The sequence below is a fragment of the Carassius carassius genome, chromosome 15, assembly GCF_963082965.1.
Source record: "Carassius carassius chromosome 15, fCarCar2.1, whole genome shotgun sequence".
NCBI classification, from domain to species: domain Eukaryota; kingdom Metazoa; phylum Chordata; class Actinopteri; order Cypriniformes; family Cyprinidae; genus Carassius; species Carassius carassius.
The window spans coordinates 15,103,635-15,131,367 of NC_081769.1; the positions used below are offsets into that span (position 1 = coordinate 15,103,635).

General features: G+C 39.8%; 1 protein-coding gene across 1 annotated transcript; it reads right to left on the minus strand.

Moving 5' to 3' along the window:
* Positions 1–27,710, minus strand: setd2 (SET domain containing 2, histone lysine methyltransferase). Its single transcript, XM_059568633.1, has 20 exons — positions 27,696–27,710; positions 23,623–27,578; positions 23,338–23,469; positions 22,620–22,748; positions 22,413–22,536; positions 22,242–22,319; positions 17,210–17,307; positions 16,967–17,111; positions 16,249–16,383; positions 16,000–16,128; positions 14,603–15,766; positions 14,117–14,165; positions 13,759–14,017; positions 11,257–12,022; positions 10,308–10,433; positions 9,354–9,490; positions 9,058–9,169; positions 6,362–6,436; positions 6,165–6,266; positions 1–1,452 (listed from the first exon to the last, which is right to left on the minus strand). Exons 1-20 carry the CDS (start codon positions 27,708–27,710, stop codon positions 1,291–1,293), a joined length of 7,893 nt encoding a protein of 2,630 aa, XP_059424616.1. The 3' UTR covers positions 1–1,290.
* Positions 27,711–27,733: the final 23 nt, after the last annotated feature.

Consider the following 27,733-nt stretch of genomic DNA (forward strand, 5'->3'; position numbering starts at 1 on the left):
TTCATTTTAGAAAACAGTTTATTTTATCTTAAAATGTTTTTACACTCAGTATGACAATGTGCTTGCACAGTACTTACAGTGGAGTGGGGCAAGACTCCTATTTGTACAAAAAAAAAAAAACCTTTCCACAGAGAAAGCAAAGGAAAAAGAAACAACACCCCACCTTTAAAATCCAACCCAACATATGGAGTCGTGGGAGAGTGTGGAATTCTGCTTGATGTAGGAACACCAAAATCACGCCGATGGGACGGAGGACTCGGATCTAGTCGTATCCTCCCAATCCCGTTATACCAGTCTGGCATAATTGGACATATGTACACAAGACATCGTGGACCCCCACAGTCATTTTACAAAGTCTCTGCTACTGGTCTCAAAAACTAACTCTCAATATATTCACATATAAAGCAATATAATACATGTTTTGAAAGAGATTTAATGCAGGTTAATAAGGTGGTGTGAGTTGATTAATGGCCAGAGCTTATGGGATAGTAAACCTGATCAATCCTTACACGATGGCCAAAAAAAAAAAAAAGGCTACAAACTGCCGGGAGGGCTTCACATTTGCCTTTGTGACATGAATAAAATTTTTTAATGTAAAAACAGTGTGAAAGACCTTGATAAAATATCATTGCTACATAACCTTCCACCCAGTCGAGAGGAGAAACCAGACCAGGGCAAATGGGGTTAGATCACAGACCTGCACACTTCTATCTGAAACTCTAAAATCAATAAAAACCCATGTACTGTGGGTATTTAATCTGAGATATAATCCTTAGCATCTGTCTTTCTCCTTCCTACTTTCTCGACTACCATCAGTGAGGGATTGGACCTTTACCAGAGCAGGCAAGCTAACAAAGCCCTTAACAATTACCATGATGGAGTGGGGTGGCAAGGGAAAATTATTTTTATGGTCCACTTATTCCCCCCCCCCCCCCAATCTAGAACAGAGTTTAAGATGATCCTCTTCTTCCAAGTGATGAGACTTGGCTTAGAGATAATTTTGAGAAGACTAAAAAGATCTTGGAAAGAGTCTGAGTAGCACCCTTGGTTTACGTCCTCCACGCTTCATACCGCAGCAGTTTATCTCGTCATAAAACTGTCCCCTGTGCGGGACAGCTCAGGCAACGCCCCCTCCCAGAGCAGCATTTAGGACATGGTTAGAAGGTCAGAGGATCAAAACAACAGGACTCGAGCTTGAGCTGCCCTGTTCTGACGCACCAAATCTGTTCAGGCCAGAGGTGTTCGGTTGGAAAGAGCTGCCAGGAGGCTCCTCAGTTTGCTTCAGGCTAGTTAGTCCAGCTCAGTGTCTTCCTTGGGCCGGTACACAGTGCCAAACTTCTGCATGTACTTCTTGATGTACTCCTTGGTCTTGTGTTTGACGTTCTCGTTGCATTCAAGGTCTTCGGGGTTCTTGCAAGACTTCAGTTCCTTGTTCATCACCCCATGAGTCAGCTGTGAACAGACAGACATAATTGAATGAAAGACTTCAGTGACCGCACTGTGTTTCAAAAACAAGTATTTCTCCATTTTAAAGGGATACAGATTAATGTTATTTTCCTTAATGAAAACTATAACAAAAAAACTTTTGTTGACCAGTTTTGTCAACATTTGCTTTATATGCAAATAAAACAAAAATAATGACTTTATTCAACAATTTGTCTCCTTTGTGTCACCGCAGCACCATTTTGGGAATTATGAGCTGAACGCAAGCAGCTATTCTGTGTCAGCCGCGTCACAACGATGCTGTAACAAGAGGGGCGGGTCCGAGAGTAGTGGGGGCGCAAGGATAAAAAGAGGAGTCTCAACAGTGTTGGACGAGAGAGGACCAGGCCTGGATTTTATTTTGTGTTTTTGGTTCTGTTTGTGCGCAACAGTCGTCCGCGATGGGCTGTCGCACTGTATTGGGTTTATTTTGTTACTAAAGTTTTATTTGAATGTTCGCCGGTTCAGAAAAATATATAAAGTTAAAAGTTTTGCACCGATTAAAGTGCAAAAGAACTATAAAGACTCATAGGTATCACTTTACAATAAGATCTCTTTAGTTCACCATTAACATTCACAATGAGCAATAGCTACATTTGCTACAGAAGTTATTAATCTTTGTTAAAAAATAAAAGTTTTAGTTAATGTTAGCTCATTAAATAATACAGTTACAACTTTAGATTTTATCAACGTGTTATTAAATATTGTAATACCTAAGATGAATGAATGTTCAGAAGAATTTTTCATTGGCAGTTTATGTAAACTAATGAATTAACTAATGTTAAAAATGAAGCCCTAATGTAAAATGTAAATTAACAATAAAAAAAAAAAAAAAAAAGAAACTTTCAAAAAATTTCTATGTCAATTTGTAGTCCAGATTATCCAGAAAATAACCTATTAAGACTTAATACTTAAGTATTTGGCACTATGATGAATATCATAGCAAATACACAAATCTGATTGGCTATTTAAAATTATTATAGAAAGTAGGGCTGGTTTATTTGTGGTGTCTCAAAGGTAAGGACTGTATTTTCTGCAGTTTAGCGCCATCTGCTGTCAGAGAGTGAATGTGCTTTCATTCAGCTCTTCCCTCATGTGTTCCTCCATGTGCTTCTCTTACATAATTGTTTACATCAGAGCGCACTAGGGTGACCAGATGTCCCGAAAAATTCGGGACAGTCCCGAAATCTAAGCTGCTGTCCCGAATCCCGAATCCCGCTCTAATTGTCCCGAAAATTATACTGAAGCAAAATCTTAATCCCAAATCCCACCGAAATTATACTGAAGCAAAATCTTAAATAGTTATTGTCTGATAAAACATAAAAAACTGTCCGTGGAGCGAGGTTGAGTCATCCTGCAGCCTGGCAACCAGCCCCCGCCGGCTGCTCATTGGCTGCAGCATCTTGTTTTTTTTTTTTTTTTTAGATATACCATAGGCGCGCATTAAGATATGCACTGATAAGCTAATTTTCATTCATGAAATTGACATGGCTGGTGTACCGGAACCCCAACACGCTGTAAAAAAGCTAAAACGTCTCTGCAGGTACCGGGAGGAGTGGGTGGGCAGGTATCCATGGATTGCAAAAGCCCTACATGATGAAAGTAAAGCGTTCTGCAAAGTGTGTAGGAAAGAGTTTGGTGTCTCTCACGGGGGGGAGGCAGATGTTAGGCTGCATGCTAGCAGCAAATTACACTGTACCAACACCGCGACAGTACAGACCAACACGTTGGTCTCGTCCTTCTTTAAGAAGCAGGATGATTCCATGTATAATAAAATAGCTGCTGCTGAGCTGACCTCCGTGTTCCACTGTGTGGCCCACCAACAATCATACAGATCGCTTGACTGTGCGATGAAGTTAACACCAAAACTGTACTCGGATTCGGGCATAGCTAAACTCGTTAGCTGCGGTCGCACAAAAGCTGAAGCACTGGTCACAAACGTCCTGGCACCCCTCGCATCTGACTTCTCCCAATGCCTCGAGTCAAAAGATATGTTCTTTTCCATTTCAACCGATGCCTCTAATAAAGGCAATGTGAAAACATTCCCGATCTCTGTGAGATTCTGGACTCCTGAGCAGGGCATCCAGAACAGAGTTCTTGATTTCTTTGAACAAGCAGCCGAGACCGCAGATGCCGTCACTGACACTTTACTGAATAAATTAAAGGAACACAAACTCAGCATCAATAATATCTCGGCTTACTCGGCTGACAATGCGGCAGTGAATTTCGGCAGAAAACACTCCATTTACCAAAATCTAAAAAAAAATCAACAGCAAGATCCTTCCCGCAAACTGCCCAGCTCACATAATACACAATGCAGTAAAACGTGCCAGCAATGCACTGCAAATAGATGTGGAGACTATCGTCATAAAATCATTCAACCATTTCAGCTGTTCTGCGAAGAGAGTTTCCACCCTCAAAGAAATGTTTGAATTTGCTGACATGGAGTACCAAACACTGTTGCGTCACGTCCCGACACGCTGGTTGAGCCTGCACCCTGCAATTGACAGACTTGTCAACACCTGGCCAGCGGTGCGCAGCTACTTCTTGTCACTGGGACAGGAGGAGTGCCCCCGTGTCCTCTGGGATGCGCTCCAGGGTAACGAGCATGGAGAGGAAGATGAATGCAGCGAGCTGGAGGTCACACTCTTCTTCTTGCAAAACACTTTAAAGCTTTTCACTGGTGCTGTGCTGAGTCTTGAGAGTGACAGTCTCACCTCAGTTGAAGTATATACACTTATGAACGGCCTCCGAACCAAACTCCAGCAGCGCAAAAAAGATGCTTTTTTCGGAGCAAAAGTTGACCACGTCCTCCTCTCCTCCGTTAATCTTAGGGTTGACAGGCTCAAGAGAGAATTCACAAATTTTTATGATATCGCGGAGCAATACCTTGAGAAATGGTTCAACTTCTCAGAATCTGGGCACCTGTTCAACATCCAGTGTTTCAATCTTAAGGAAAAGCAAGAAATCAGCTACAGGGAATTAACGGCCGCTGTATCGGCCCTTCAGATGGATGATGAACTCGACCTGGATGAGCTCTACAACGAGAGCTGTGTTCTGAAAGAGATATTGCCTCATCTGGAAATACACAGTCACCCTGTAGGTGCGCTTTGGGCCCAAGCACTCAGGAGCACGTCTGCGTACCCACAGTATGCCAAGCTACTGTCTTTCATTTTGAGCATCCCCGTGAGCAATGCTTACTCGGAACGAGTGTTTTCAATAATGAAAGGTGCCTGGACCGATGTGAGAAACAGGTGCTCATTTAACCTGGTCCGCAGCGAAATCAAAGTAAAAATGAATTTAATGATGACTTGTGCAGAGTTCCATAAATACATCCTGGGAAAGACGGGAGTGCTGGCAGCAGTGAAAAGCTCTGCAAAATATGCTGATGTCGAGCCTCCACAACCTCGGTAGGCTATATAGCTCAAGTGTGAATTAAAGTTATATTGTTTCTATTAATTTATCTAATTCATCTAGGCTATATGCACAAAGACAATACGACCATTTTGTCCCCTTTTTGCTTTATAGAGTAGATGAAGAGAGCGCAAGTTGCAGCAGCCGTTAGGAAAGTGCAGGCAGAAGTCGCGTGAAGAAGTCAGACCGGTCGAGGGCGAGGCACCGTGTTCAAAATAATACTTTTATAGCCTGCTACGTATTAGGCTATCAATTTATATGCATATGTACTTGTTAATAAAAATATGATTGGTTCATTAACTTCAGTTTGAAATATAAAAATAGCCTAACGTTACTTCTATATTATATCAAATTATATGTATGTACTTATATTAATAAAAACATGATTGGTTCAGTCACTTTCGTTTGAAATTCATTATCTTTATTACCCCCCCCCCCCCGTCCCGAATTTCAACCAATCTCATCTGGTCACCCTAGAGCGCACAGAGTCTTTTAAGCAACATACAGCGGTGTTGTGCATTTTGACCAGTTGATGGGAAAAGTATTCTTAAAATGCATTCCAAATTCTGAATAATTTGTAATATATAATTATTCACGGTATTTAGAAGTGCCCACGATAACAATACTTTGCATATTCATTACCGTGATATAATCGCATTACTGAATACCGGCACAAGTCTAGTCACAAGCCTCCCGGTTTTCATCCAAAATATCTTAAAATGAGTTCCGAAGATGAACAAAGTTTTACGGGTTTGGAATTCCATCAGGTGCGTGATTTCACAAAGAGCAGCTGTTACTACATGGAGCCGTTGTTAACTGACAAGCTGCGCAAATCCAAGCTGATAATGAACGTGGATTTGCACAGCTTGTCAGTTAACAACGGCTCTGTGTAGTAACACTTCTCTATGTGAAATCACGCACCTGATGGAATTTACCACTGATTAGATAATCGGCTTTACTGACGAGATGCATTAATGCATTAATCATCGATGAAATGAACCTTTATTTTTTTCTTTTATTTTCATTAATCCATTTCATTTGGATGTACATCACAATATGGAGGAAAAGATCTGTCTCTGCTCCCGTTATATAGTTTTAAAAGACAAGGAGGAAAAAGAAAAAGTGCATGATCCAAAGATGTCTGTCTAGGTGCATATGGTTATAGGCACTTTAATGGCCTTATCTATATATCTGAGCATTCAACAAGATTACAAAAACAATAACACAAGAATGTGCATTTCTGAAAAGCATACAGGGACACGCATTACCTTTCTAGCGAGATGTTTGAAGTCTTCTGTGTTACTGATACGGCCCAGCTTGCAGTCTGGCTTGCGGTATGGATTAAGGCATTGCACAATAAACTGCGACATCTGAAACGATAAACAGGAGAAACTGAAAAGTTAGACGAGTTGGACACACATGAGCTACCGCTATAATTATTAGGTAAAGAGAATTTAAAGCTCACCTCCTTACGGAAGACTTCTTTGCTTTTTTTGGCCAGCTCACTGGACGTGTCTGCCTCGGCGGTCTTTGTAGAGAACTGTGCAAAGAGGTCAAACAAAAAACCGACAAATGAATGTATATACTGAGAATACTGACAGTTTATTTGACGTATTACTCATGTGAGAGTATCTGATCTAGACATGGTTTAAACATTCTTTTCCAAAACATACTTGGGAGTCTAAATTCTACAACGAATAACATTAAACACCGCAACTCCCAGAGTCCCCTTGGGCAGCCGATATGACATGAATGAGAGTTTGTTGAATCAATGCCAAGACTGTCAATACTCATTGTCACAAGGTCCCAGAAAGAAACCCAAAGGCCAAACCAGTGCACATCAGAGCATATGCTTACATACTGACAACAGACAATAAAACCCTTTGGTAACAAAATCTGTTAAAAGTTTAATAGTTAAAAATATTGTGAAGTCTAAATTGAGAGGGTGATTGTTGAAAAGACAAAAGAGATTCTGCACAGTTCAACATCCAAAAGAGAAACCACGTATAAATGAATACAGTTTCAACAGCTGGGTTTGATTAGCATCAAAGAGAGCCAGAGAAAACGCCAGCAAAACCCTGAGAGAGAGAGAATGAGTGGGGTGATGGGGGAGGGAGGACAGCAGAGAACACAGATCAAGATGGTTATGACCTGTGAAATGACATGACTTTAAAACAATGTTTATTGTGACTTGCTCTTGACTTCATGTTTCAGTTTGGATTGGCCCGGTCAGACCTCTTATGTATTTGAATCATATGATGCGTCTTAAAAGCTGATGCCTTTAAACACTTGAGGCAAAGTGTTTTCCTCCGAACTCCAAATTGCTTTTCTCTATGTGGATGAGCACCAGCTGTGAACCATTCCATCGTAGATGGCTGGAACAACATCTTCAATTATCCAGAGAGGCTGGGACAGTCTCAGACCCTACATGTGCACTAAAGTGAACTAAAATGACCAGTATTTGATACTTATTCAATATTAAATCAATCAAAAACATAAAAATACCAGGTTTTTTCACATTATTTGGTACTTAATATGGTACCAGCTCTGTCTGAAAGGCTGCTTCATATGCTCAGACACATGTATGTTCATATGCTGCCTCATGGTAATTTTGCTGCATGCAAGAATGGTTAATGCATGTCCTGGTTAAAATATCCGTCTTGGTAAGGTGTTAATGTAAATACAGCTGGGTTTTGTAATAGGAAAGTAAACATGAATGTGTATATAACAGCAATATTGTCACAAAAAAAAAAAAAAAAAAAACCTATCCCACCTATTCCCCTAAAAAAAAAAAAAAAAAAACATTGCTTTTTTTTAATCTAATTTATTTCTTTGTTTCTTACTACTGACAGATTGTTTTCTTTATTTGTTATTTTTATATGAATAGAATAAATATTATTTAAAATTAAGAAGAGCATTCATTCCACACATTAGAATTATTTAACAGTGTGAACTTCAGGGGGAAAAGGGATTGATATTTCATATCTTTAAACATTCAGTAATCCTTTTGCGTGACGTTTTTGTTACTGTACCTTTAACATATTTATATTCAAATGATCTCTGTTCTTAAAGGTATATTTCATCCAAATATTAAATTCTGTCATTCCAAACCCTTAAGATCTCATCATTCATCTTCGGAACACAAATTAAGATTTCTTTGATTTAATCCGAGAGCTCTCTGACCCTGCAAAGACAGCAAGGAACTACCATGTTTAAGGCCCAGAAAGTTAGTAAGGACATTGTTAAAATATGCACAGTACAATGTGACATCAGTGGTCCAATCTTTATTTCATGAAACTACGAAAATTATTTTTGGGTGCAATCAAAAATAACGACTTTATTCAACAATTTCTTCTCTTCCATGTCAGTCTTCGACATGCATTCACAAGAGCACCACGATGATTGAATGTGATGCTACTGATGCATGAGCCAGCATTCTGGTGTAGAATCCAGATGTGCTGCACCTTGTTTTCAAATTGAGCAATGCACACGCATGCGTTGTGGTACTCTTGTGAATGTGCGGCGGAGACTGACATGGAAGAGAGGAAATTGTTGAATAAAGTAATTATTTTAGTTTTCTATGTGCACAAAAAGTATTCTCATAGCTTCATAAAATTAAGGTTGAACCTTTTATTATGTCCTTACTACCTTTCTGGGCTTTGAACATGATATTTCCCATAGCTGCTTATGGAGGAGCTGAAATCTCTCGGATTTCATTAAAAAATATCTTAATTTGTGTCCCAAAGATGAACGAAGGTCTTACGGGTTTGGAACGACATGAGGTTGAGTAATTAATGACAGAATTTTCATTTCTGGGTAACTATCCCTTTAACTTCTTTGCATGTAAAATGAGTAACTCAGAGGACAAGGGAATATTGTTGCGCTCAGATGAAGGCTGGTTGTAAGTCCAGGTGCGTGAAAACCAGTAAAATGTAGAAGAGACAGTCTCTTCTATGTAAAATGAGTAACAAATGTCCCGAAATGTAATTATGGGCAGGCATACGTTAATATGATTAAGATGGTGCCATCAACATGGCAACAATTTCTGAATTACCTGTCTTTTCTTTGATTTACATAAATGGGCTGGGTGGAACAGGGTTCAAAGTTAAGGTTAATGAAAACCCTATGATATTTCCCAAAGCATAAAGAATTGTTTAATACCTTTGAAGGATTTTCATCATATGTGGGCGTCCCGAGGTCCATCTCAGCCTCGTGTTCTACACTGGCTTCATCTGTAGTCCCATCCCAGCTGGGAGGATCCCACTGTGTTTGCCTGAAAGAGAAATTGCATTTCATCACATACTAATAGTGAAGCCATTACAATAGGACAAAGGCAGACGTGGTCTTAACTCATTAGATCAATCCATGCTGATGACATCAAGTTTAACTGATTAAAATAAGGTTTAATTCTGTTCTAATTATATACAGATTGCTTGTATAATAAGGACCATTCATACCTGGTGATGATGTGGTAGTAATAGATTCTGCCCTCTGGGTCTCGCGCCACTTTCCAACCGGGAGGCAGGATAATTGTTTTAGGTTTGGGAGGGGAAGGGGGCGGTAGATCAATGATGCTGTTGGGTACGATCATATCCTGTGGTGAATCACAGTTCAGGAGAGGTTAGTCAGCATGTTTAGGGTTACTGGAACCCTGTAAAATACTAATTACAAGCAGTCTAGCAAGAACTTGATACTACAGTATAGACCATGTGAACATATTAACTATGCAAATTAATAACATAGTTTCTGCATTAGATTTATGTGCAACACCTGAAACAGTTTACAACCTTATTCAATTTTGTTTCTGTCTTTCTACTAGGTTTGTGCATGAGTAATGGCCGAATCACACCAATACACGAAAAGTGTGGTTGTGTGTGCAGTTATATCATCTGCAACTTTAAATACCTGCAATCTTTAAAACAGGATGAATTCTGTTTTTATCACTCATAAGCTGGAAAAAAAATAAAAATAAACCACCTGATAGTGATTCCAAAGCTATCGTGTCATTATCATTATAGATGTGGTGTGGACTCCGCTAATCTTTTAAATTTAGAATGATTTTTAAAACGATATCTTTATCATTATAATTACCATGTGTTGGTGCAAACGGGCCTAATTTTTTAAATATCTTTTCATTGATTGATTCATCCTTCAATATTAATGCACAGCTTGTTAAAGCCAGTTTATTTTGTTTTTGGGAATAAAACATGGGGGGGGGGCATCTTGTATACATTTCATTAATTGATTATGTGTATGTATAAACTATTCAACTATTACTTCAAAATTCAAATTCTAAGACCCAGCATTTCTGCATGGAACAATTACGGAGACAAAGGAATGCTTAAAAAAAGATGGCGTGAGTGAGAGAGAGTAACAGTACCCTCATCTGGTGAAAGGCCGGAGTTACATACCTGTTGAACAGTCTGAGATGTGACAATGGTGGTGACCGTGCCTCCCTGCTGCACAACCACACCCTGCTGATGACCCGTGTACACCTGCTGCCCATGTAGGTAACTGGCAGCTGGCTCAGTGTATGTCTGCAAACAAATACAAGCGTAATGCTAAGCAGCCATCATTATACTACTTTAGAAAGAAGTGTTCACTCAAAACAAAACACACACAAAACCACACAGAATACATTATGGGTTATGCACTGAGTGATCATTGGGTGAAGATGCTGCCTGAGAGTCAGATACACTAGTGTGTGACAGCGATTACATTCATATTTCACAGCACTAGTCCCATTTGTGATCTTTGTGAAAACTGTTCTCATTGAAAAAAAAAAAAAAAACCTTCCTGACCTTTTTGCATCTGAAAACACCAAAAAATATCTATTGCTGCATATGCTTTTTTGTGACTTTAAAACATGCTGGTTTACATATATCCTAAAAGTTCTCAAAACATTGGCTTCACTGGAAAGTTTTTTTTTTTTTTTTTTCAGAGAACTTTTAGGATACATGTAAGCCAGCATGTTTTAAAGTCACAAAAAAGCATATGCAGCAATAGATATTTTTTGGTGTTTTCAGATGCAAAAAGGTCAGGAAGGTTTTTTTGTTTTTTTAAGAAACATGCTTGAATGGGTTATTCACAGTAAGATCAATAACACAGATTTAGAAAACAGATGGACTTTTGCAGAACTACTTTTTTCCAACTGCCTTTTCTTTGTTGGAAACAAAGCGTGATTGCATATTGCACTGCAGTAGAAAATATTTAAATGACAAATGCAAACACAGACTGGTTCATTTCATTTCATATTATGGCTATTAACTGTTGAATGACTTATATAAACATTCTATGCTGTTTTTATCAGTTGACTACTATGTGAAAATGAGGATTGGAAGGAAAGTATTGGTGTCCAACCTGTATGACAGGAGTGTTGGTTTGTGGGTAGCCTGCAGGAATGCTATAGATGGTCTGGCAGGGCTGGCCCTGATAGTAGATGGCCGCCTGAGGCTGTGCCGTGGTGGAGTACTGCTGAGTTGGCTGCGTCTGCACCGTGACCGCTTGCTGTGTGTTGGGGTCCCAGATTGTGGTGTAACCCTGCTGACCCTGGATCTGTGGGCTGGCTGTTTGCGCAGGCACAGACAGGACGGCCACATTCGGGTCCTGTGCAGACACAGCAGGCTGGACATACTGCTGAGTCTGTGTGCCAGAGGAAAGCTCCAGAGAGGCAGGGATATGTGCCAAGCTGGAGGCAGGTCCGGCCTGGGTGGTGGTGGAAGAGGGTGAAGCTAGATCTGATATGATAGGCTGAGTAGGTGTTTGTTCGAATGTACCAGGAGCTGGGGTGACACAAAGAGGCTCTACAGCAGGCGTGGGCAAAAGCACTTTTCCTGCATTGGGATTGGTGGGATCCACGTAGGTCTGGATAGGGTATCCAGGCGGGTAGGCCATGAAGTTTGGACTGGAGGTGTAGGCCAGTGGGTTAAATGCAAGAGTTTGTAATTGCTGTTGTTGTTGTAGTTGTTGCTGCTGCTGCTGCTGCTGCTGTTGTTGTTGTTGTTGTTGTTTCTGGGCCTCCCGCTGGGCCACTTCCTGCTCAAAGAGCTTTCGTCGTTCCTCAGTAGACAGCTTGTTACGAGACTCTTTGGTGTGGAGTTTCTTCTTGCTGCTGGACTGCTCATAACTACAGAAATAATGGAGGAAGATCTAGGTTTCAGTAACTTTGAACATGGAAATCTGTGACCCATGTTGGTGAAACAAGTTGGAATGCGCACAGGCAAATTTTGAGCTGTTTTTTCACAAAACAAGTCAATTAAAGCCCTAGTCTAGCGATGCCAATGCTCCAAATAGTGATTAAACATCTAAAATGATTTTTGTATGTTTTCTTAAAGGAGTACCATATTTTCCGGACTATAAGTTGCACTTTTTTTCATAGTTTGGCTGGTCCTGCAACTTATAGTCAGGTGCGACATATTTATCAAAATTAATTTGACATGAACCAAGAGAAATGAACCAAGAGAAAATATTACCGTCTACAGCCGCGAGAGGGCGCTCTGTGCTGCTCAGTGCTCCTGCAGTCATAGACATAGAGCGCCCTCTCGCTGCTGTAGACAGTAATGTTTTCTATTGGTTCTTGATTCTAAATAAATGCGACTTATAGTCCAGTGCGACTTATATATGTTTTTTTCCTCCTCATGGCGTATTTTTGGACTGATGCGACTTATACTTAGGTGCAACTTACAGTCCGAAAAATACAGTACCCTTTTCTCTGCTCCCTTCTTGTGCTGCCGCTGACTGACATATGAATCGCGGGCATAAAGGTGCCTCTGCTAGCGAGCCATCCCGATAAATATACACACAAGTATATACACAGAATTACATTATTTAAGTAGGCTATTCACACAAACATAATTGATTATGTCTTCATTAAATGTTTGGGGAAAAACATCTGATGTGTCAAATTACATTAGATCTGTGCAGTACAGGGGCTGTTTCACAAAACAGATTTACCAAACAAGCCAGGCTTATTATAGTTAGTCTGACTTATTTTGAACTAAATCAACTGACAACAAGTCAGACTAACTGAAATAAACCTTGCTTATTTGGTAAACTCATTTTATGGAACAGGCCCCAGGATTTTAATATACAGTCCGTATGCCTCAATGCTAAACAATAAAAGAAAAGATCACTGCTCTTGATTGTTTTTGTAGTTTTAATAATCAATTTATTTGTAATAAACATACTTGATTTTTACATTTGATTATTTGTTTTTCTTATTTGAATGTTTTATGATGTAAAATGAAAAAAAAAGTAGTGCAATAGGCCAATTTGTTTCTTTCTTATATTTGTTCTACTGTTGTTGTTTTTTCATCTGTCCTTATTTTTAATAAAAAAAAATAAAACAAAATGGCTATATTGTGATTATTAATATAGTAATTAATATTAAGAAAGGAAGAGTAGGAAAAAATGCAACGGTTTTCTGTGATTTTGCTTTGGAACCTTCAGAAAACTTCAACTTGATTTTTCTCCGAACTGTCTTTTTTTTTTTTTAGAAAGTTTTTTAATGTGAAAATAAAAAGAACTTTTGAAATTTTGCTCGGTGAGACTCATTTTGCCAGCACCGGTCACCTATGAATGAAAATTAATGTTATTCCAAACACTTTCTCTATTTTTCCCATTAAGCTTGTATGATTTCGGAACAACATGAGTGATTAAATAATTACAGAATTTTATGTATTCGAATGATTGTCTTGTTGACACAGATAGCCTTGTGAGCAGCACACTAACATAAAGTGCTACTGTGCTACATGCGTCCCGAGTAATCCAGCCCCATCTCTCTCTCTCCCATTTCTCTTCCAGTCTCCTCAATACTATCCTATCACAATGAAGGCATCAAAAAAATTGCATCTAAAATCTTACCGGTCATCATTTCTGCGACCCCTCTCATAGGCTGAAGGCGGTAGAGGGGAGGTGGAGCCTCGTCGTCTTTTTCTATCTGCACTGCGAAGAGATGATCTCTCGCCATCCCTCTCTCGGTCTCGCTCACGTTCCCAGTCCCGTTCACGCTCCCAGTCTCTGTCCCGGTCTCGATCGCGCTCCTTCTCTCTTTCGCGCTCTCTCTCTCGACTGCTTGAAGGTGTGCGAGGGGTCATCAGGGCTTCTCGATCACGACTGCGATCTATTTGAGGAAAACAAAGGATGAATCAGAGGTTATTACAAAAAACATATAAAGTGGTTCAAATTAATCTAGGCCAGGTATGATGCGTTCTTGACATACCACTTGACTCTTTTTCAACCTGGCTCTTCTTTGGTATCCTGTAAACTTCCTGAGAGAAAAAAAAAACACCTTGTTTATTTGTGATCCAACATGATCAAATACACAATTATATTTAAGAAGTGATACACAGATCTAGTTATGCCTAAAGCATACTCTGTTTTTATGCGTATGCTTAGCATATCCATAAGGCTGAAAACACTTTCAAGTATACTCCATTTGATAAATTGTGCAAAAACAGGTGGTCAACACATGCATTATAAGTTTCAGTGTATGAGGCTTTTCTATTCTTGGAACTCTGTATGCATACCCTAACATACACAAAAAAATTATTTGGACTTAGTATCAACTCTTTATCAAACACTCTACCTCAAATGATCAGTCCCACTGTAATGTACTTGCCAATTGGGAGAGAACCATAAAGTATCAATACTTGGCCTTTACAAAAGATATTGGTGCATCCCTACTTTTAACAAATCTTAGTCTTGCCTTTAAGTCTTTCCAACTGTCCAGCAGCCGGGCGGCCATGTCACTGATATCGGAAGCTCGAACTTGTGGCTCCTGACTGCGCTCACTCTCCACATCAGAAACACCTTCCTCCTCATCTTGAGAGGGCGTCCCCACTGCAGCGCCCTCTGCTGGAACAGCCACATTAGCCAGGGCCGGCGCATCTGCAGAACCGGCAGCTACGGCAGCCTCTGATGATACGTTTTCAGTAGAAACAGCAGCAGATTCAGGTGGAGTGGTCTCCACAGAGGCAGACGGAGATTCTGTGGGTGCGCTCTCTATGGCAACAGCTGTAGATTCGGAGGATATGATCTCCATTATAGTTTCTGATGGTTGCGTGGGTGTGATTTCTGCAGTGCTGCAACTTTCATTCCCTTCGGAGCTGCATTGTTCAGAAGATGTGTTTTCCACCTGTGTCTCAGCCATGGGGGTTTCCACTTCAGCAACTACATCATTACTAATGTCCGCTACAGATGTGGTGTCCGTGACTGAAGGGGCATCTTCAACTGTTGCTGACTCCACCTGGGACTCTGATGGCTCCTCGCTCTTGGTCTCCTCCACGATCTTTTCATCCTCCAGTTGTTCTTCATGTTTAAGGGTGGGTTTTTCTTCAGGTTCTTGTTTCTCAAGTGTCTCTCCCTCACTGCCAGTGGCCTCTGGCGTTGAATGTGTGACGACTTCTGTTTCAGGGAGCTCCTGTTTCAATTCGGGCTCAGGCTCAGCTTGACTCTCAGAAGGCACTTCACTGTTTTCCACTTTAACCTCCCTTTCTATTGTGGCTTCCAATTGTGAAGTCTCATCCTCCATCTCATCCTCTTCCTCATCCTCCTCTTCTTTCCCATCCGAAGCTTTACTAGCATCGGACATGGCGCTATCCAGACTGTTTTCACTGATGATCTTCAACCTACGGTAGACTGCTCGCTTGGGAGTGTCCCCATCCAACTCAGAAGCCAGCTTGGCTGGCGGACCATCAGGGGTGTTGAGGGGCGTTTGGGCACGTGAAGTGCTCTCACTGGAGTAGCCATCCTGTTCTGCCGGTTGGCTGAGTGGCCGCCTTTGAGCCCAGCGCTGGATAAACTGCAGCACTCGACTCTCCTCCAGCATATTCTTCGTTGAGATGGGAAGCACTGCCAGAGCCTTCATTATCTAAGAATTTTGCCAAAAAAATCAAAACAAAAAAAAGCTTTAGGAGACAGCAACCTAAATTGTAGTTCAAAACTAGATACAGCCATACCCTAATTAAGCTACATTTACTAAAGTATCAGACAACTATGAACTTCTGGATTTTGCTTGAGGAAAATCTTTATTAAAATCACTAATTTGCTTGGGGATCTGCTCTTAAATTTCCCTAAATGTGTGTGTGTATTTTGAACTCTTACCTCCAGCTGTAGTTTAATGTTGTTTACAGAGTTGCTCTTAGCCTCAGAAAGTTCAACCATAAATATCCACAGCAGCGAGAGGCCATGGTGATCCAAAAACTGCTTCAGGCACAAGGGATTCTGGGTATTCTGCAAAGACATGCAAAACAAATGTATAAGACCAGTTGTCAGTCATTTTTAAATGCTCAACGCAAAACTATGCGGTGCAATAAATCAAACACATCTTAACGTGACCGTTTTGCTGTATACCTGGATGAGTTTAAGGCAGGTGAGTCGCTGCTCCATTGTCTCCACTCGCACCATGAGCCTGCAGAGTGAGATCACATCTTTCTCTCCGCACAAGCCTTCTCCATTCTCCTGCAGAGCCTCCAGCTCTTCATCCAACTGCAGAACAATTTCAACCAATTAGACAGCAGCAGCAACACAGGAGAAATCTTTCTTTGATCTTGATCAAACTGTGACCATGGCAAGAGCTCACTTCTAATTTCAAGTCACTCAATTTGATCAGGAGGATGTTTCTATATGTTGTTTGCTTTCTTAGTGCAGGTCTGTGCCAGAGATGAAGAGTGCTAGTTCAAACAAGCCATAAAAACCTCAAAATGCAATTAGCTTGAATGCATGCAGAATATATTAGCCGTGTTATTTGTAGACTGGAACAAGCCTTGAAAGTCTCAGAAGCAATTAACAAGCAAGCAAGAACAAAGCTGACCCAGATAATTGCTTTGGTACTGCTGGTTTAAGATAACACTTTGCTACAACAATTTGAAAATCTGGCAGGCCATGTGTTATTTGTGTCTAGTGTTAAAACACAACTGTTCAAGCGCAAATGCTGACTAAATTGAATCACTGAAACATGATATCAGAGTCATGGACTTGACATGTAAAACACTTCCCGGGTTTTAATCTGCCTTTCTCTTGTCATTTCCAGTAGCTGGATGCAATACAATAATTGATTCCTCTTGCTCACCGTGGTAAGTGCACTGTCAGTGTCTTTCTTCCGTGAGCGCTCCCTCTGTTTCTTCCCACCTGCTGCTCGGACACTAACCCGAGTCTCTCCACCAATTAAACCTCGACAGCTAGGAGCTCCACAGAAACACTTCTGGGCCTCTTTACTGGTGGACAAAATTAGCAAGATATGATATTATCAACATGTTGAGTTTCATTTTAAGAAAAACAACTATTCATGAAAGGAAATAACTGGATCTTTTACCCGTATCTTTGGAACTGATAATCAAAAGTGAGTTCTGATCCAGCCGTCACAGCTTTGGTGGTGAAGAAGCCAACTCGGAGCTGGCCATTTACAGTCCACTGAAAAAGGTGTGATGGATTAGAAATGCGAAACAGATTTTACATGGAAATCAAAAGCTCCATAAGTTCCAGAAGCACCTATTCCTACATAGGCAACAAATGTATAGAGATACATACAGAGGCTAAATAACCTTTTACTGGATAAGTAACTGACCTCGGTAATTGACTGATTGGTTGCTAGATGGAAGAGTTTGCCATTTTGACCCACTCCCTTCAATAGTATCACACGAACAATCACATTTAAAAGGGATTTAATGATTAACCGCGAGGTTGAAAATCGATTAAAATATGTGACTATTCAAATCTATGTGACTATTCAAATCGGTTGAGATGCTAAACAAATCGCGATTCATTTAGGGTAGGAGTTTATATGAATGTATGTCTGAGGGGAACTTAATGTCTTTAGAAAAGTGTAGTTGGTATTTTTTCTTTTCATCTTGCCCCTGTGTAATGCATATTAAAATTCATAAGTACAGCACCGCTTTGTTTACATCAGAAACTAAGAAAACGCTTTAAGTGGTTTTAAGTGGTTCCCTCTAATTTTAAATGGAATGGAAGTTTGGCAAGGCAAGTTTATTTATAGGGATGGGACGATAACCGGTTTTATTGATAATCACGGTTATAAATCGTGATAAAATAAATCGTGATAAAACCGTGATAAAATGTGCTGAAGGTTAGTAATATCGTTTAAAAATGAATTATCATTAAAACCGTGTTTGATTATCGCGGTTTTAATAACTCACTATTAAATCATGTCCAGCCAGCAACAGTCTGACGCAAGCGCAGCGCACAATGTTTTTTTTGTTTTTTTTCGAGAAGGAATGGCGAAAGTCAGTGACTTTTCTATGCTTTTCTATGCTTCTACACTTTTCATTGTAAGGAAGGAAATGCCACAGAATTTAATCTTTCTTTAAATTAAGTGCATAGAGTTGCTTGTTTTATTAGTTGTTTGTTGATTATTAAATATAAAACTTGCTGAAATGTTTTCAGTGTGAGCATCAACTATTTTTGAACACTTTCATCTCGTTTCAACAAAACCGTGATAATATTGATAATCGTGATAATTTTAGTCACTATAATCGTGATATTAAATTTTCATACCGTCCCATCCCTATTTATTTATATACAATATTTCGTACACAATGGTAATTCAAATTCCTTAACATAAAAGAAAGTAAAATAGTCATGAAGAAATAATAAAACAAAAATAAAAACAAGCAATTTTAAAACTTAGAAATTATTTAAAAATGGACTTATTTAAAATGAATTTAAAACAGTTAAAAATAGAAAATGATTTTACATAACATACAGAAAATACAGTGCAATCGGTTCGGACATAGCACAGTGCTCATTCAATAAATGTACAGCTAAACAGATGAGTTTTGAGTCTAGATTTAAATGTGACTAGTGTTTTAGCACATCTGATCTCTTCTGGAAGCTGATTCCAACTACAGGTGGCATAGTAACTAAAGGCGGACTCCCCTTGTTTTGTGTGAACCCTTGGTATCTCTAACTGACTCAATCCTAATGATCTGAATGGTCTGTTAGGTTTATATTCAGTGAACATATCTGCAATATATTTTGGTCCTAGGTCATTGAGTGATTTATAAATGAGTAAAAGTAGCACTTTTAGTAGAACTAGTACTTTAAAATCAATTCTAAATGTAACTGGAAGCCGGTGTAAGGACCTGAGGACTGGTGTGATATGCTCAGATTTTCTGGTTCTAGTCAGAATCCTGGCAGCAGCGTTCTGAATGAGCTGCAGCTGTCTAATGGTCTTTTTGGGAAGGCCGGTGAGGAGACCATTACAATGGTCCACCCTGCTGGTGATGAAGGCATGAACAAGTTTCTCCAAGTCTTGACTGGAAACAAAACATCTAATTCTTGCAATGTTTTTTAGATGATAGTATGCTGATTTAGTTACTGCTTTGACATGACTACTGAAACTGAGGTCTGTCTCCAGAATCACACCAAGATTCCGGTCTTGATTTTTAGTACTTTGACCCCTAGAGTCAAGGTATGCATTCACCTTGAAAACTTCATCATTGTTTCCAAATGCAATATCTTCAGTTTTTTCCTTGTTTTACTGAAGAAATTTCTGGCACATCCAACTATTTATTTCACCAATACATTGGCAGAGGGAGTCAATGGGGCTGTAGCCATTTGGAGATAAGGCTAGGTAAATCTGGGTATCATCAGCATAGCTGTGATAGGCAATTTGGCTCTTAGTGGGAGCATATACAGGCTAAACAAGAGCGGTGCAAGAATTGACCCTTGTGGGACTCCGCATGTCATGGACGTCCACTTAGACTTATGCTCTCCTAGACTCACATAATAGCCTCTCCCTTCTAAGTATGACCTGAACCATTTGAGTACCATCCCAGAAAGCCAGACCCAGTTTTCCAGTCTCTCTAGTTGTATGTTATGATCGACAGTGTCAAACGCAGCACTGAGATTTAGCAATACCAGCACTGATATTTTGCCAGAGTCAGAATTTAAGCGAATATCATTTATTATCTTAATGAGTGCTGTCTCTGTGCTGTGATGCGGTCGGAAACCAGATTGAACATTGTCCAGGTATCCATTTGAGTTTAAGTATTTGTTCAGGTGACTAAAAACAACCTCATCAATAATTTTGCCTATAAAAAGGAAGATTAGATATTGGTCTATAATTGCTCAAAATGCTGTTATCAAGATTGCTCTTTTTCAGGAGGGGCTTAACAACTGCAGTTTTCAGGGAGTTTGGAAATGTCCCAGAAATAAGTGAGGCATTCAACACTTCTAAGAGATCTGCTTCTAGACAATTTAGCACACTTTTGAAAAAAAAAGATGTGGGAAGTGCGTCAAGATAGCAGGTTGACGATTTTAGGTGATGCACTATTTCTTCCAAAATTTTGCTATCAATTGCTTCAAAAGTAGGCATAGTATCTTTTTGATGTTGTGGCCAATCTGTCTGACCTCTGCATTTCTTGAGGATGTGCCAATCGCCTTGCTGATATTGATGATCTTCTCAGAAATGAAGGAAGCAAACTCATTCCATTTGCTGTCTGAGAGCATTTCACTGGGAATCTTGACTTGGGGGGGTTTGTCAGTCTCTCAACAGTGGCAAAAAGAGTACGAGTGTTGTTTAAGTTACTGTTTATAAGGTCTGAGAAGAAATTCTGTCTAGCAGTGGCTAGTTTCACATTAAGGCTGTCGTTATAAGATGCTATAGTGAATTTCAAGTTTCGTCTTCCGCCACATCCGCTTGGCTTTTCTGCATTGCCTTTTCATAGTCTGAACTGCTGTTGATCTACTCCAAGCTGATTTTCTGTCTGTTTGTTTTCTTACTGACTATTATTGGAGCAATATCATCAATAACATTCTTAAATTTTGAGTTAAAGGAATTAACGAGAATATCAACAGAGTCTGCAGAAATGCTTGGTGTTAAAGACATAGCCTCCATAAATAGTACACTTGTTTTCTCGTTTATCCATCTCCTTCTGACAGAGACAGATCTAGATTCAGTGGTAGCAGAGATCAATATATCAAAGAAAATACAGAAGTGATCAGATAGTGCTACATCCTTAATAACAATGGATGAAATGTTTAGACCCCTACTGATGATTAAATCTAGAGTGTGTCCACCTTTGAGTGGGTAAATGCACATGCTGAATCAGGTCAAATGTATTTAGAACCGTTATCATTTTTTTAATAGTTTTGTTTTCTGCATTATCTATGTGAATATTAAAATCCCCTGTTATAGCAAAACAATCAAACTCTGAGGAAATCATTGATATCATTGTGACCTCTTCAACAAAGGCTGGAGAGTATTTTGGAGGCCTGTAAATAATAATAAACTGAATGCGTGGAGCACCTTTCAGCACAATCCCTAGATATTCAAAAGACAAGTACTGACGAAATGACACTTGCTTGCATTGATAGACACCTCTCCTAACAGTCCTGCAGACACTCATGTAAGTGAAGTTAGGAGGGGCTGCTTCATTGAGGACTGTTACACTGCAGCTGTGTTCTAGCCATGTTTCATTTAGAATCATAAAATCCAGATTATTTGTGGTTATAAAGTCATTGATTAGAAATAATTTATTTTTTTTAGTGAGCGAATGTTTAAAAATGCTAACTTGACGGCAGTGCTTTGTGTCTTTACATCGATCTTAGTTTGATGCATAATAGGCCGCAGATTAGAGGAGTTTGCCCTTCAGCTTGAAAAGGCCTTGGACTTTCTATCACGTGATAAAACTGAAATAGAGAAACCTACAGGCACACTAGGTTCCCGCTTGTTCTGTAAACATTTGTGAATGTTGCTGCTATAATAGCGGGGACCCGACACATATCACTGAGAGCTGCTAAGAACACAGACAAAGCCTTATTTTGTTTATATGAAGAGATTTTTTTATTTGTGTTACTTATTTGATTTAGGCTATGTTTTAAAATTTAAATTTAGTTTTGTTATTTACATTATATTTAAATTTTGTCATTTATCCAAAGCAACTTGGATAAAATGAGGACAATAGAAGCAATCAAAACAAACAAAAGAGCAATAATATGCAAGTGCTATATTAGCATATTATTAAAAGTGTTATATTTCAATTTCACAAAGAAACGTGCCACATTTTGTCCAAGCAATAATAAAAGGATTCATTAAATTTACATATAGATTTTTTTTTTAGAAAATTTTGAATCAAATCATGAAATCAAAATAGTGAATCGAATCGAATCAAATCTTCAGTTGAGTAAATCGTTACATCCCTAACATTTACATTTTCTGTTGACATCCTGCTTCTCATCCTTTCTGAACAATATACTGGAACTGGAAGAATTATGCAGATATACTATAGAACAATCCAGATCTAGCTCTTATGCTAATGAGGAGGAGTAGGATTTGTGTGGGGGTACAAAAATCAGAGACCACAATGGAAATCGTATGCACTTACTTTCTGAGTTTCACAATTGGGTTCACAGCTGTGATTCATGAAGCGGGAACAGTTTCCTTTCAAAGTTGCATCAATAATCTGCAGAAGAAATAGAGACATGCTCATGTGTCTTTATTCATGAAAGTCATAAACACTTCAAATTCTTATTTTTGCACTAATTTCACAGCTCACCTCATTATTTTTCAAAGCCATGAAATAATAGTGAATGTTCTTGTTTCGTGCATACTCCTTCACCCGTGTCTTAAATTCCCGATGATCCAAAACTTCTCCACAGTACTCTAAAACAAAGGTGTTCCTGCAAAAAAAAGGTAACTTAAAATGCTTATTAAATACGTTCTTTATGTCTTTTATTTGTTAGCTGAAGCAAATAGTACTTACGGCTGTAGATCTTTGGCTGCTCGTAAGCCCCAGCCTTTGCTCTCAGTCAAAATTACCTCAAAGTCTGCATGCTGCTTCATTTGAAAGCGCCTGTTGGCGCAGTATGCCCCATTTAAACACCGAGAAGAGCTTAAAAGAGCAGAAAAAGAGAAAAAAAATGTGAAACATTTTTCTGTCAATACTCTTACTGCAATGTGCCAGTAATAAAAAATCAGCAAGTAACATAAACATAGGGTTGCATGATTAATCGAATGCGATTGTCATGCGCATCTTATCAGTAAAGCCAGTACTGTGATCAGTAGTAAATCTCCATCAGAAGGGCAGAGGGCGCTCTCGCGTGGATTGACATTATGAAGTGAGTTTGGAGTAAAAACATTTTATTAAATGTGGTATTTTCACATGCTTTCAAATGGCGCAGCATTTACTACACAGAGGTCTATTGACAAGCTAAAAACAAAATATACAATATAATCTCGTGATTATGAAATTAAAGAAATAAAGATAATGACAGCTGTTTGCGTAGCTTCTCAGTGAACTACGGCTCTGTGTAGTAAATGCTGCTCCATCTGAAAGCACATGAAAATACCACATTTAATAACGTTTTTCATTGCAATTTATCATGCAGCCCAACATAAATATGATATATTAATAACAGTGTCTCACTACAGACACTCTATACTATAAAGCAAACATTATGATGTAGTAGCAAGACATTTACCACTCAATCATCAGCAAGCGATTGAGGCAATCCTCCCCACAAGCCATCATTCCTTGGGCACGCTCTTCTCTTGAGAGGATAGCACACTCACACTGCATATGCTTGATGTCTCGATGAGACTTATTCTTCTTGCTGTAAGGACAGAGAACAGATTTTATGAGCTTTAGGAAAGACCAAATTAAACGAACAAACAAAAATTTAATTAAAACAGTGGAGCATGGTACTGCCAACACCAGGAACATGAGTTTAATTGCCAGGGATAAAAAGGGAAAAATATATACCTACCGTTCAGTCAGATATACATTTTCTTCGATGAGGTTAAAGTAGGGTGGCATTTTTTTCTGCTTTGCCTTTTCTCTCCAAACAGCTGGATCCACAAATTCTTTCAGACTGAGCAGTGGGCACGCCACCTCTTGAATTTGGTGTAAAGATTCCTTACCATCTTTCACAACCCTTGAGCTCTCATCCAAACACTCCCTTTTACTGCTCAGACCAGCCTCTGCCTCATTATCCGATTCAGATTCAAACTCTTGACGTCTCTTCTTAGGTGGACCCCTTCCTCGATGTGGCTTTTGGTTGTCTTCTCTGGGGGCTTCCGAGATGTTCTGGCTATCTGTGGTGAAGCTGCAATTGCTGCTTATCTCATGGGCTTGAACAAATGGGGATGATCCTGGAAGATCAGCAAACAGGACAGATCCTTGTTTGATCCTTACTACCCTGTCATCATCGTGATCATTGGTTAAAGAGTCTGGATGGATCTGGTTAACTGAATTATGATACTGAAAAGGCACATGCGCATTGACTGGTCTGTTGGTTTTAGAGATGGCAGGCTGAGTCCATGGACCTTGTCTGTGACCGCTATCAAACAGAGCAATTCCTGGTGGAGGTGGGTGTTCAGTGCTATGACTGCTATCCGGTTGCTGAAATGTGCTGCTGGGCTGTTCTGACTGGTTAAAGTCCCAGGCTAAGCCATAACCCTTCCCACTGTTGAAGTCAGTGGATTCCCCATAGTGCTGCTTTCCTCCTTTCCTTCCATTCCAGCTTTCTGGTCTATCATGGTTTTGATGGTGATCCGATTCAGGTTGCAAAGTCTTTTCAAAACTCTGAAGTGATGCTTGGTTTATCTGGACACTATTTGGTCTTTCTTGGGCACTCCAGTTCCTGTCCACATGAGCACTGGTAGCCTCCAAGTGGCTGGTGCTGTCAACCATGTTGCTCTGCGATTGGTAAGAGACATGTCTAATATCTGGATTTAGTATTGCAACTTGTGCACTGGCCTTAAAAAGTGCAGCTGAGGATTTCTCAAGGTTTGCCTGATTGTTAAAGCCATAAGCAAATTCACTATTAATGCTTTCACGTGTATCAGTCTGTTGCTGCCCAGAAAACACTGAGGACCCAGGAGACGGTTCTGTCAAGTCATTTGTCTCAAGAGCAATGGTTGAATTTTTTGGCACAACCACCACAGAATGCAACCGCTTTAAGGAAACATGCCCATCATCTGAATCTGAATCAGACTCTTCACTCTCGCTGTCCTCACTGTGGCATTTAACATCATGGTTTAAGGAATCAGGGTCTTGAGTTTCAGGCTTCGGTTTGTCTACATTGATTTTCTCTTTACTGCCAGAACTGCAATTAAGGGAAGGATCACTAGCAACAGGGGCACTTGTTGATTGAGGATCTTCAACAATCTGTTTTGTAAGTTCACCATGAGTATTTTGGGTTTCGAGGTCAGATGCACGAGAACTTAATTTTTGATGAGATTCAGCTGAGGTTGTGTCTCGTATTTGTTCTTCTACTGGTACTTCAGAGTCCTGTTTCTGTGTACAAGAATCTTCAGGGGTAGTATCATTGTTCCACTCTATTCTTTTTACCGAAATGTCCTTTTTCATATCTGGACTCGCTATTTTTGAAGGGCTTTGATTTTCTGAAGTGGCTTGACCAACAATGTCCCATCTGGATTTTTTAGCACTACCATCCTTTTTCAAAATCCCACTACTGGGTTGTTCAGGATTCACATAATGCTGCTCAGAATCTTTTTCACAGAGTTGAGCACTCTGTGTGATGTGCGATGGCCCATCTAATTTAGTGTTAAATTTCAAGCATCCTCCAGGTGGTAATTCTTTCACAGAAAGAGGGTCTGCCATCAATCCTTCTGAATCCTGATCGGGAGTGTGGCCTACACAAAATGAGTCAGTCGGTTCTTCTGCCAGATCTTTACTTTGGATTGGAATCTCAATGATCATTCCAGGTTCATCAGTGGAACTTCTAACTTCAAGACTTCCACTTGTCATTGAAGTGGATTCCAATCGTTCAGTTGTGTTTTGACTCTCAGGAACATTTGTGCATATTCTCAAACTACTAAGTTCTTGATTTGGAGCTTGTTGCTCAGTTTGTTGATTTGTTTTGAACAAATTAACTTGATGTGTAGCTTCATGCATCTGTTGAGAAATGAATTTAGATTTAGGCAAAATAGAGTTGTCATCAATTTTGCTGCATTCCTTCTGAGGAGTAACTGGGCTGGGGGCTAACTGTGACTGCTTTGTGTTATTACTTGATCTGTCTTTTGATTGTCTCTCTGTTCCAGTAACATTATTTAAAGTCTTGTGATCCGTTGAGTCTGTTTTTTTGGAAGATGAAGTCCCAGACACAGATGACCTGTCTGATCCTTGTGACCGACGTCTTTTTCTGTGCTCCTCATCAGAGTCAGAGCTGTTTTTATGGACCTTTGTCTCAGATGTTCGGGATGAGGTAGCTTGGTTAGAATTTGAGGATTTAACATTAATCTCAGATTTTGAGTGGGCACTGGATTTCCTATGAACTGCTTCTGCGTAAGGAGAGCTCTTTCTATTGGATTCAGAGTCACCAGCTTTTAAATGAGATTGTTCGGACTTTGAATGCTGAGTCTTTTTGTCTGACTCGGATGATCGAGAACAATCTGTGGGTTTTGAGTCCCTGTGCGATCTGGAGTGAGTTGATAATTTTGAGTCTTTTTGCGAGCAAGAGTAAGTGGAGGATCGACTTGAGTCACTACCTCGAGTCCTTATGCGCCGGTGGTCATCCTCTGAGTCAGAGCTGTCACGAGACCTGCCATCAGCTCGTGAACGTGAGCCTCTCCTTTCACGATGAGGAGAACTTCTATGAAACCTCCGCTCAGAATCATGGTAATGTGACCTATCTGACCTTGACTGTCTCTCAATCCTGGATCTTTCAGACCTGGAATAGGAACTAGTTCGACAGCCACGAGATCTAGACCGTGACCGACTTTTGGTCCTTCTTCTGTCTCTATCAGAACGAGAAGATCTTGACGAGGTGTGCCTCGAGTCGCGCTCAGATTTTGAACGACTTGACCCCTTTTCATCATCTTTCCTATCATGCCTGGATTTTTCTGCCTCCTCAGTTTTGGAATTAGAGGATCTTTTTGCTTCGTTACTCGGACATTCAGATTTTATCTTATTTCTGTGGTCACTAGACTTATGGCTAGATGATGTTCGGATTGAATCCCCATCAGATTCTGAACCTGGAAGTGTGCTATCTGATCGAGGTTGTGATTTGATGTTTTCCTCATGCTCAGAAATAACGGAAGTATCCTTATCTCCCTTCCCAATATGGGAAGAAACAGGACCTTTACGACATGAGTCAACTTTCTCTTGAGGGTTTTCCTCTTTGAGAACTTTTTCAGAGGAACTATCAATGACTGAGTTCTTGTGAGGCTGTTGCAATGAGGTTTCAGTTTCAACCTTGGTTGAAGATCTAATTTTGTCTGACTCAGATGGGACTACTGGCTCTGAAATCTCTGATGAGGCTGTGCTGACAATGGGGTTATCCTCAGCAACAGTAACGCTGAGAATCTGTTTCTTAAAATGCATCTTTCCAAGACCAGGTATTGATTTGAGAGGGAAGGATGCTGGGGCGGATGCTGTGTGGGTCTCCCCAACTGCTGGAGTATTTGTATCCACATTCTTGGTTTCATCACTCTGTCCTCCTAGATCTGTAGTAGGTACAGGTCCAGCTTGCAGTGCAGAAGAATGTTCACTTGCAGATTTCTCCGGACTTGGTGGGGCTAGAAATACATTTTGACGTGTTTTTTTTGTCTGTGCGAAGCTGAAGGAGACCTTTTGTCGACCCTGTTCCTCAAGGTTTACATTTGCCTTGGTTCCTTTAGGCAGGAGATGGTTTGTCAATATGACCCTAGGTGCAAGGCCTTTGAATATGACTTGCTTCGGAAGGTTTTCCACCTTGATCTAGTGATATAAAAAAAAATCTAAAATTAGTGTTTTATGCACATGTACATAACATGTTTCATGTTATGTACATTTAATGGAAACAAAAATAGCAAAATATCTGAATTATACACCTACCGAACAATCTTTCATATCTTTCCTGTTGTCATAAAAGA